At 41.2% G+C, this 12257-nt stretch overlaps 1 protein-coding gene across 1 annotated transcript in view; it reads left to right on the plus strand.

The window, feature by feature from the left end:
• LOC141004605 (receptor-type tyrosine-protein phosphatase F-like) overlaps positions 1-12257 on the plus strand; it is a 448688-nt gene that overhangs the window by 291126 nt on the left and 145305 nt on the right. The window contains exon 18 of the mRNA XM_073476198.1: positions 1384-1493. Within this exon, the coding sequence (XP_073332299.1) occupies positions 1384-1493 (110 nt within the window). The remainder of the gene's footprint in view (positions 1-1383; positions 1494-12257) is intronic.

Below are 12257 nucleotides of genomic sequence, written 5' to 3' on the forward strand. Positions count from 1 at the left end.
CCATGCGGCTACCGCAACACACATAAACAAGGAGGCGGGTAAGAAAGCGCGTCACTGCCCATAATTCGCTATGTTGGTCGGTCAGGTTGACAACGTAATACGTTTGGTGCGTCAGTGCATCAGCATAGAACTGCAATTTATAGAATGTGCCCTAGAGTCGATCCCTACGATCTCTGCACTTTGGCAGATCGTCTACACATTCTAATCCTTCACAATCTAATATCGTCATATCACATACCCATAGTCACAAGGTGACGCTGTTGGTACTTGGCTTCTTTTTCTTAAAGACAACAGATTTACAGAAATATGTTATATTGTTTCTGTAGTACCCCCTTGGAATAGAATTGTACAAAATCTTACAGACTGATGCAGTATGGCTCTACGTACAACATTCCCAGATTTGGTACTAATCGGATGAAGCATTGAAGAGTTATGGTCTGTCGTAGTGTTGCACTTCTATACCTCTCAAATGAGGCCACGTCCTCAAAAGGTTGAAATCCCGTTACGGTGAAATGGTAAGTGATATTAAAAAAAAAAAAAAAAGGGTCCAGAATTTTTGTTTCGGCTTATTTAAATATGGTATGTACGAGTAAAGTACATTAAAAACATGAAGAAGTACCTTGGTTTAAGTTCAATCCTCTGACATTCCTCAATTATTTTCATCAGTTTTCAACATGAGTACTTTCCATTTAGCTAACATTGCTTCTTGCTTCCCATACTCACCTCTCTGCAAGGAAGACTTGAGGATAGAGGACACATTTTTACCTGTTTTTAAACAAAATGTCCTCATTCACTTGAAGAAGTATTTCACTGTAGGAAAGAAGAGAGAAACAAGGAAAAAGGGCTGTGATATTCCCTCTGCTCAAAAGTTTAGTTTTTAACTGTACAGAAACAATATGTCAGTGACTTCCGGTTCACATTCTTTCTCTATTGCTGCTAACCAGTAAGCTAAAATATGTTTTTGTAAACATTTTAGGCACAAATAGGCAGTGTATTAACAAAATCTTGTTTTGTGGTTTATCACCACTGCCTAGTTCAGACTTTTTGATTGGACGCCCTTACTTGATAAAAGAGATAGAGGGGTGTCTCTCTGTCTCTCTAGAAATACAACTGGACTCCTTGTGTTCATGGTCAAAACACACATACACCAAATGACGAGTAATGGCAGATTTTAGAAAAAAATAAGAAAAGTTTAACATTTTTAATTTGTATATACTACCAAAATTGTAGTGATACAATTGCAATGGTAACATTCCTTTTTAAGCTTCATTTTAAAAGGAGATAGAAATTTCTCATGACCCCCATAGCACCTCTACTAACCTTAAGTCATTCGGGCCTGTCTAACCTCATTACATGATCACTTTCTCGTCTTCTTCCCTCCAGCAAACGAACATCACCAGCCAAGGATGAGCAAATGGTGGGGGTCAAGGAGTCACTGCTGGCCCACTCCTCAGATCCTGTGGAGATGAGAAGACTCAATTATCAGACACAAGGCATGGACACACACACACACACACACACACACACACACACACATACACACACACACACACAACACGCACAAACACCTGTCCCCAGCACCTTTAAGCTCATGCCAGACATGTACTTACAGTCATGCCTCGTGACCCAAATTATATCACTTGTGAAATATGGAAATATGTGAAATATGTGAATGCGAACTCATTATTGTTGTGGTCATCTTCAGCCGGAACTGTAACATTTAAAAATTGCGTATATAGTTAATCATGGTGCTCAGACCTATCTGATGAACATGTTCTCACTCCCAAGTCCTCAAATATGTTAGCTTGGTCAGTGGCCTTAAGCATCAAACTATGATGCTCTACCTCAGAGGCGGGCCATACTATTAGGCAAACCAGGCATTTGCCTGGAGCCCAGGGCCCCATACAAGGCCGTTTGGGGCCCCCAAAATGCCCTCTTTATATTTTGTCCCTATATTTACTGTTTTTATAAAAATCTCTTCACAATAGTAGCATTGGGATGTCTAATTTGATCAATTACTCATGTTTTGACGGTCTTTCTGCCAACCGTGCACCCCCCTTCAGTCTGCACTACATGGACTATTCCATGTTACGCATCACACTCATCACACTGCACGTATGTGGAAATGATTATGGTGTAAAATCCAAAACAGTAAATAGCGGTAAGAGAGAGAGAAGAGATAAATCGAGAGAAATGAAGCGAATATACGAAAGTGGGTCACAGAAAAAGAAGAAGAGGGACCAAAGGCAGGAGTTTATTTCAAAGCTGCAAAAAGCTATCGAGCTTTTTTACAGGAACCGCGGTGGCAGCAGGACCGCCAGTGGAACAAGAGCAGCCGTCTACACCGTTTGCTCCCAGTATATAGCTCTATACCCCCAGATAAATCAGTCTGTAAGGTATAAACTGCAAGTAACAAGACAGTCCTTGTGTCTTTCAATCTTTTTTCTTTTTTTAAATAAATCTTTATTTAAAAATGTCAAGTCTTTACTAATATTGTATAACCAAGGTCATATGAATCTTTGTTAAGAGTTAAAGAGTCAAAATTATCTTGTCAGTGAGAACATGCATTAGTCAGGGGCTGAAGAAGATCAGGAAAACTAAAGTTGAAACAAATTCAAATCTATTTGCACACATCCATGCCTTAGGACAATATGAGAGTTTGCAATATCCATAGAAAAGGATGTTTAATCCAATATGGATTACACTGGCCGAGTGTGATGGAAGAAAGGAAGGATAGTGACTTTTGTTCATCCCTTGTATGGAGTATCTCATTATGCGATATAAGGTATTTAGACAAGTAGACAAGTAGATGCAGGGGTTAGACAAGTAGATGCAGGGGCCCCCAAATGACTGTTCGCCTGGAGCCCCCAAATGGCTAAGTTCGCCACTGCTCTACCTACCCCTCTAGCCTCAGCTTTAGAAATGAAGTCAAGCAGTCAGGTTAGCAATAATATCTTATATGCTAGGTCTGGGTAGACTTTCAAGGCTTACTGACAAGCAATTCACATATAATGACATATGAATTCTGAACTGTTATAAATGTTTCACACATCAAACCTACTTGGTTGGGATAGAAAAGATCATACTTAGGGTTAAAATAACACGTTCAGTCTCGTAACTTACATTACTGTAATAAATGAACTTATATTACTGTAAGTTACGTAAGTGACATAACGCAATTTACGTCATTTACATACACAAACTTACATACGTAACATAACTTAAAAACAAATCAGTCTTGACTGTTGAACACAGGACACGAACACAGCACAGAAATTTAAATACATTTCATTAAGCAGTTTGAATCAACAATCATTAAATCTTTATTTGCATAGCGCCAATATCATGAAACTTTCCAATTTTAGCAGGTCTAGACTATACTCTTTGATTAATTTATTTATTTATAAGACCCAACATTTCCCCCATGAGCAAGCATTTGGCGATAGTCACGAGAAAACACTCTCTTCAGAAACCTTGTGCAGAACCCGACTCAAGACATGTTGCAGGCTCTGAAACTCAGAGTTCCCATGTGACCTGAAAGACTCTGTAAGGACACACCCACACAGGGTTTAAAGCCTGCAACTCCCCTCCAGTTAGTTAGAACTGAAGAAGCCTCTTGGATGAGAGGTGAAAAGTCTTTAAGAAAGAAGTCCAGTTGCCTACAATATAGCACTTAGAATAGTAGTAATATTAAAATTATACTACAACTACTACTACTACTACGAATAATAATAATAATGGTGGTGATGACAGTAGGAATCAAGCAGGACCACAGCAGTAGGGCCAACCATGATCCATGGGAACCTGTGTGACGAGAAAGCACAGAGACTCCGTGGAAGAAGCCAAGTTAGTAATATGCATTAATTAGAAGTCCCCCAGCAATCTAAGCCTATTGCAGCATAGCTATGAGCCTGTGCAGTTTTAAGCCTACTCTTAATCATAGAGGATGACTGCCTCCTAAACCGAGACTGAAAGATGTTTTCTTTGGGAGAGGCGCTTGATAGCTAAAGGCTGTACCTCCTGTTCTGTTTTTGGAGTCTCTGAGGCGGCAGTAGCTCAGTCGGTAGAGACTTGGCTTGGGGACTGGAGGGTGGCCGGTTCAAGTCCAGCTACAGACCATAATATGGAAGTGGGCTGGCAGCTGAAGAGGTGCCAGTTCACTTCCTGGGTTACTGCCGAGGTGCCCTTGAGCAAGGCACCAAAACCCCCATGTGCTCCCCGGGCGCCTGTCATGGCAGCCCACTGCTCCTAGTTTGCAGTGTGTGTACTTACAATGTGTAGCTAGTGATGGGTTAAATGCAGAGGACTAATTTCGGGTGTGTTTGCATGTCGCATGTAAAAGACAACTGACAAAATAAAGATTCTTCTTCTTCTTCTAGGAACCACAAGTAACCCTGTATCCTGGGAATTCAGTGTTTTAGAGAGGTAATAGGGTACAATGAGCTCTTTAAGATATGCCAAAGCCTTGTCATTCAGGGCTTTGTATGTAAGGAGGAAGACTTTAAAGGTGACATATTATGCTCATTTCTGCTTGTTGACATGGTTCCTTGATGTCTAAATGGAATGATAGTAACATGCTTTGGTCGAAAAAACCAAAGGATTGAGCACAGCAGGGGTGTTTACACACCAGTTTCACAGCCCTGTTTTAAGCGGCTGGTTTGAGTGCCTTTCCCTTTTATGCTAATGAGCTACTGCGTGCACCGCCCACCTCTTCCTGCCGGGCGGAAGACGTGAGGACGGCATTGCGTGACCATGGCAACGAGCTATACACATTTGCGAAGCAACTTTTCTGTGTCCATGCCTGCATATGACTGATAGTAGCACAACAGACATGTAGCAGCCAACCCCTGTCTCCAGCTCCAAAACAAAGTAGTGATTGCTTTACTGCAGGTAACGTGCAGGTCACTGTCCTTTAGCACAACATGCTAATGAATTAACGTAGCTCACCATCCGCGAACAACTGAGACATTTCACCCCGTCTCCTCTGCGTGTTCACGGAGGAACAGTACCTCACCGTCCGCTAACAACCGAGACATTTCACCCCGTCTCCTCTGCTTGTTCACGGAGGAACAGTACCTCACCGTCCGCTAACAACCGAGACATTTCACCCCGTCTCCTCTGCTTGTTCACGGAGGAACAGCAGCCCACCGTCCGCTAACAACCGAGAAGATTTCATACAATCTCCTCTGCTTGTTTACGGCAGAGCAGTGGTTCACCGGCCGGTTAGAAGCGATAAAATCTCAATATCCTAATTCATTTTCTCAATTCACTGTCATGTTTTAAAAGAGTGCTGATATGACAAATCGTGAATCCTATGGCCAGTAAGCCCAACGTTGATAACTTCACGTTAGCCTCATATTTACATCGACGGTTAGCGTTAGCATTAGCGTTAGCGTTAGCTCATGTGCTAAACGGCCAAAGTAACACAAACTACACTGTTTTTTAAATACTTACAGCTCCATCATTGACAGTGGGTATGGATCCATCTTTTAAGGGACAATCTTGTCGCCAGTCCAGCGTCCAGTCCTGACCCTGGTTGCTGAAGCAGTCCGGCGTGAAGTGACTGGCACAGACCGTAACGCTTTGCTCACTGAAGCTGGGACGTTTCCCTGATAAATAAAATGTAGCCGCTTCGCTCTGATATCCTCTTTGATAGGGAGGCCATGGAGCGAAACAGGAGGATCCGTGCATCCGACGACAGAGCAGCAGTGCTCGGCTTTCGGGTTGTACATGGTAGCGGTCAGGCTGTCCCGTACAAGTTAAGCGAGAACAAGAAAAATGGCGGATCCTCGTCCAGGTAGCTGGCCAAGTGTGGGAGGAGATAGCCAGCGCGAGGACTGGAGTATGCAAAAGACCGGATTGTGACGTCACAATCCGGTCGAAATCCAAACGGCTCGTTTAGAGACCCAATCCCTGACTCCAGTAATTTATGAAATATTGACTTAGTTGTCGAAAAATCATGCTTAAGGGGTGGGGAGGCACTCCGGATACGCAAATATACATACTAAAGCAAGGAAAAAGTGAGTTTTGCATAATATGTCCCCTTTAAATTCTATTCTGGATTTTTCAGGATGCCAGTGCAGAGAGGTTAATATGGTAGAAATATGATCTCTAACTCTTAAGAGGCTTGTGCGGCTGCCTGATAAAGGGGAATTGCAATAATCCAGCCTTGAAGTCACAAAAGCGTGGACACATATTTCTGCATCTCTTTGAGACAGAATGTTCCCAATTTTTCCAATGTTTTGTTGGTGAAAGATGGCAGTCCTTGAAATTTGTTCTATGTGGGGGTTAAAGGACAAATAATCAAAGAATCCACCAAGATGGTGGCGGCACCGATGCGACAGAGGCTCAGCTCTCTCTTCTGTGTATTCCATTTTCTTCTGTCTTCTGTACTCTGCTAAGTAAAGCAGCAGCTTTTACCAGAGATGACCAGTCCAAGTTACTGTGCATTGGTCGTCTCTACACAGACCCCGGGATTGATTCAGTTTCACTCACTCCGGAGAGAGAGGAAACAGAAGCGGGTAAAGTGGGCTGGGCTACGGGCTAGGCTAAAGGCTAACCCATACTAACCCAGCACTATCAAGCCTGTTTCTCACTCACGCCAGGTCTCTCACCAACAAGATGGATTAGATCAGAATGAGAAACATGCCTCACTGCCTGAATATCATCACGTAGACCTGGCTGAACCATAACATACCAGTTATCACTATCGAGCTTGCTGGCTGCTCTGTTTACAGGGTAGACTGTATGAAGTACTCCGGTAAGAGCAAAGGAGGAGGACTGTTTATCTACACGAACAACAAATGGTGCACAGCCATGGTCGATAAACACTGCCGCCGAGATTTGGAGCTCCTAACATTAGGTGCAAACCATTTTTTCTACTCTTTCATACATGTAAAGAAAATATATGTCATGGCAGTCCTTAGTTCCACTGATTTCTAAAACTCTCATTTGTTTGTGATAAAATGAGTGGAACACAAACTACTTTGTCACAAAAAACATTCATGAAGTTTGCATCAAATATTAATTTATTATAGGTCTTCTGAAAATGTGACCAAATCTGCTGGGTCAAAAATATACATAAAACAAATTGAATTGAATGACCAATTTTGGTGATGTAGAAAGTTGTGTGAATCAAATTTGCTCAGTAGCATGGCCTCTTAACTTCTTCTGATTGATTATAATTGATAACAGCTGGCAACTTTTCTGGGCCCATTTTACAGTGTTATGCAAAAGTTTGGGCACCCCTTAGGAAAATCACTGCATCAGTTTGTCACTTGCTGAGCTTTTGAAGCAGCAACTTCATTTTAACATATGTTATACCTTATGGAAACAGAAACATCTCAGTAGTGAAATCATTTTTATTGGTCCAACAGAAACATTTTTATGTGCATTTAAACAAAAATAGGCATATGCATAAATTTGGGCACCCTTTTAATCGCATTCATTTCAAGACCTGTAGGGATTTATAGCTGACAGGTTGCTGCACAAAATTGCTTTGTTTAGCTCGTGAGACCTTCAATTACAAAGACAGGTGGAACCACTCATGAAAAAGGCTGTTTAACATAGGTTATTGCTGGCTGTGCTTGTCCTAGGTTCTTTCTGAGAGTGTGGCAACATGGGGGCCTCTAAACAACTCTCCACTGACCTAAAAACTAAGATAATTCATTATGATTAATTAGGAGAAGGGCACAAGAAATTATCTGGAAGGTTTGGACTGTCTGTTTCCACAGTCAGAAATGTAGTGCAGAAATGGAAGGGCACAAGAAATTATCTGGAAGGTTTGGACTGTCTGTCTCCACAGTCAGAAATATAGTGCAGAAATGGAAGGCCACAAGAACAGTCTTTGTGAAGGAAAGATGTGGTAGGCCAAAAAAAAAATACAGGAAAGGCACAGGCGAAGGATGGTTAGAATGGTCACAGACAAGCCACAGACCACCTCCAGAGAACTACAAGAACATCTGGCTGCTGATGGTGTAGTTGTTCATCGTTCCACAATCCAGCATACTTTGCACCAGGAAAAGCTCATTGGAAGGGTGATACGCAAAAAGCCTTTCCTGAGTGTTCGTCAAAAGAAGAGCAACATGAGGAATGCAAAAGCACATCTGGACAAGCCAGAAGCATTTTGGAAAAAAATACTGTGGTCAGATGAGACTAAGATAGAGTTATTTGGTCAGAACAAGAGGAGGTATGCATGGCGAAAAAAACACACTCCATTCCATGAGAAGAAGTTATTGCCTACTGTGAAATTTGGTGGAGGGTCCATCATGTTATGGGGCTGCGTGGCTAGCACAGGTGCTGGAAACCTTGTTAAAGTTGAGGGCCACATAAATTCCTCTCAGTATCAGCAGATTCTTGACAAGAATGTTCAAGAGTTGGTCATAAAGTTAAAGCTACGCCGGGGTTGGATTTTTCATCAGGACAATGATCCTAAGCACTGTTCAAAATCCACCAAGGAATTCATGCAGAAGCACAAGTACAACGTTCTGGAATGGCCATCCCAGTCCCCAGACCTTAACATCATTGAAAATGTATGGATTGATTTGAAGCAGGCTGTCTATGCACGGAAGCCAAGATACCTGACTGAACTAGAGGCGTTTTTTATGGAGGAATGGGCCAAAATACCACCTGCCAGACTTCAGGGACTTGTCTGTGGCTATAGGAGGCGTCTACAGACTGTTATTGCAGCAAAAGGAGGCTCTACTAAATATTAATGGAATTATTTCTTTGGGGTGCCCAAATTTATGCACATGCCTATTTTTGTTTAAATGTGCATAAAAATGTTTCTGTTTGACCAATAAAAATGATTTCACTACTGAGATGTTTCTGTTTCCATAAGGTATGACATATGTTAAAATGAAGTTGCTGCTTCAAAGCTCAGCAAGTGACAAACTGATGCAGTGCTTTTCCTAAGGGGTGCCCAAACTTTTGCATACCACTGTAATAGAGCTTGCTTGATACACCCACTAGACTCAGCCACAAAAACTACAATAGGAAAGTCTAAGGAGCTCAGCATTGATCTGAAAAGACATTTTGATTTGAACAAGTCAGGAAAGTCACGTGGAGCTATTTCAAAGCAGTTATAGGTCCCAAGATTAAGTGCATGGTACCGTTGTGTCACTTCCACGATCAGAAAAAAAACACAACTATCACCTGCTGCTGGGAGAAAGTTGGTCATGATGTGTCAAGAGTCAACCAAAAACCACCAAAAAGCAAGTCTAGGTGGTGGTAGTATTATCAAATCAATTTTATTTATATAGCCCAAAATCACAATCATATTGCCTCAATGGGCTTTACAAAGTGTACAGTGAACGACATCCTCTGTCCTTAAACCCTCGATTTGAGTGAGGAAAAACTTGCCATATTGAGAAAAAAAAAGAAAAAAAAACAGGGAAAAAAAGATGGAAGAAACCTCAGGAAGAGCCACAGAGGAGGCATCCCTCTCCCAGGATGGACAGACATCCAATAAATGTTCTATGTACAGAACAGAACAACAAAATCAAAGTTTACAAATTGCATTGACAGAATATCTGATACAAATTCTAATATATGTTAAGTGTGTGGATCCAGGAGACGACTGAACAGGCCGAGGCATCGCCAAGTGGTGCCCGAGCCACCCGACCTCCTCTCCACCGTGGTGACCTGGAAGAGGGCAGGCTACACAAGATAATTAGCAGTAAAATAGAGAAGATCAGAGTGAAGAGGCATCAAATTTGACAGAAATACAGATATAAGGAAATAGTAAAACAGAGGACAGTAATGATCCAGCGGAGTCCAGGGTATGACAATCCAGATCCATCAATATGTGAGGCAGCAGGAGCCAGGAGAGGCAGATGTTCCCAGGGGCCTGCTGTCCATCAGAAGGGAGCCTGAATGAAAAGAGAGGATGAGGAGGAGGAGGAGGTTAGATAGTGAGAGAGCGACACAACTTGCAACTTGTGGGAACAGAAAATAGAAGCTAGCAATCAAAGTCAAGGACAATTAAAGGTTAAGTTAAAGAAGTGAGATTTCAGTTTAGATTTAAAGGCGTCAATTGAGCCAGATTGTCTGATGTCAGCTGGGAGGTTATTCCAGAGGAAGGGGGCACAATAGAAAAAAGCCCTGCAGCCAGCTGACTTCTTTTTAACCCTGGGGACTGTCAGGAGCCCTGAATTTTGAGAGTGTAATGCACGAGGTGGAATATATGGTATAATTAGATCTGATATGTACAACAGGGTAATGTACAGTTTTGTATGTCATCAGCAGCACCTTAAAATCTGATTTTATATGAATTGGGAGCCAATGCAGTGAGGTTAGGATTGGTGTAATATGATCAAATGTTGGTAGTATTATGCTGCGGGGCTACTTAGCTGCCAGTGGATCAGGTGCTCTAATAAAAGTAAATGGAATAATGAAGAAGGAGCATTATCTACAAATTCTTCAGGAAAACCTAAAAGAAGATTGGATCTTGGGTGCAACTGGGTTTTCCAACAGGACAATGATCCCAAACACAGATAAAAGGTGGTAAAGGAATGGCTAAATCAGGCTAGAATTGAGGTTTTTGAATGGCCTTCCAAAAGTCCTGACTTGAACCCCATCGAGAACATGTGGACTGTAGAAATAAGTCCATACTAGGAAGCTAGGAAATTTAGTTGAACTTTACTGATTCTGTCAAGAGGAGTGGTTAAAAATTCAGCCAGAGGACTACCAGAAGCTTGTGGGTGGCTCTGAAAAGCGCCTTATTGAGGTGGAAATAGCAGAGGGACATTTAACCAAATATTACTGTATGTATATTTTTGACCCCGCAGATTTGGTCATATTTTTCAGAAGAGCTGTAATAAATTGATATTTGAAGCAAACTTCATGAATGTTTTTTGTGACAAAGTAGTATGTTTTATTTACAAGTGTATGTAATTTCAGAGACAATTTGTATAGAAGTCAATTGGGAGAGACAAATATTTTTTATATCTTGTTTAAATTGTGCCATGAATTACACATATTTTTCAAGTCAAAAAAGTCAGTTTGTGGTAAAGATAGTAAAATACCATTTACTTTTGTGTAAAACTGCTCATGGCACTCTTCAAGCGGAATAAAAAATAAAGATGTCTCTTGCCATCACTACCGTACATACTTTTTCTGAAATTAAGTCCCATGGTGATCCACCGAAAGGGTAGGACTTCACCTCTCTATTCACCTCTGTATATATTTATTGCTCACATGTAATTTGTAATATGGTATTAGGTTGTTTCCGTTACTGTACAGATAGTGACTGAGATTACGAAAAAAAAAGTTATTTAATAGCATTAACCCTGATAACAAGTCCGGTATAAGTAGTATCTTAGTGGATTTAGGAATGTACTGGAGGCACAAGGTAAGCCTTTGTCACATCTACAATCATGAAGAACCTCAGTTTGCTTGATGATGATGGACATGTCGGCAGTGGTTGGGCCTTCATGTGCTTCACTTCCACAGAGGACACAGATCTTCAGGACATACTTAGCATAGTCTTCTTTGACGTTTTCTTTGTTAACATCCTGTCAAAACATGTGAATCGGTACTCAGATACAATAGATGTTTTCTTTAAAGTTCCTGAATACGCAAGAGGTTATTCACTTGGTTCAGGAGGCCATTTAACTCGTGCACAATGTACATGTACAATATTCTAAGAGAAATAAGATACTCATAACAGGACAATGGTTAAATATTGACAGACTAATTAAGTACCCATTGACTTTAATGATGGTGCCCTTTTACGCTGAGAAGAACAAGTTATCGCGTGGGTAATTCACCGTTTCTTAGTCCACATATGACTTTAAGTATGAAGGCAGCTAAGGCTTACAAAAGATCTGCTTTGTTCCAAGCAGGACATAAAAAAAGAGACAAGTATACTTGATTCAGTGTAGCAGAAATGAGGTGACTTTGGGTATTACAGGCTCACATCTTCTCATTGAAAAACACATTTTGAGGAGTTTCTGGTGGACCCAGCTCAAGATGGCAGCATTATCTCGGCTTAGATCAGAACTCAGAAAATACTACAGGACAGGCTGCCAGACCAAGAGGGCAGAAACCAACAAAACAATATCAGCATATTTGAACAGTAACCAAAAAAGCACTATCTGGAGACTTAATTTTAATAAATAACAAAGTCTTAAACGAGCAGATTAAAATGGAAATAAAGAGATGTATTGAGGAAAACAATACAGAAGACATTCAACCGACTACTCTACGGGACACTATAATGGTGGTCATTCTGGGAAAATTAATAGCTATCTCCTCAT

The sequence above is a fragment of the Pagrus major genome, chromosome 11, assembly GCF_040436345.1.
Source record: "Pagrus major chromosome 11, Pma_NU_1.0".
Lineage (NCBI taxonomy): Eukaryota > Metazoa > Chordata > Actinopteri > Spariformes > Sparidae > Pagrus > Pagrus major.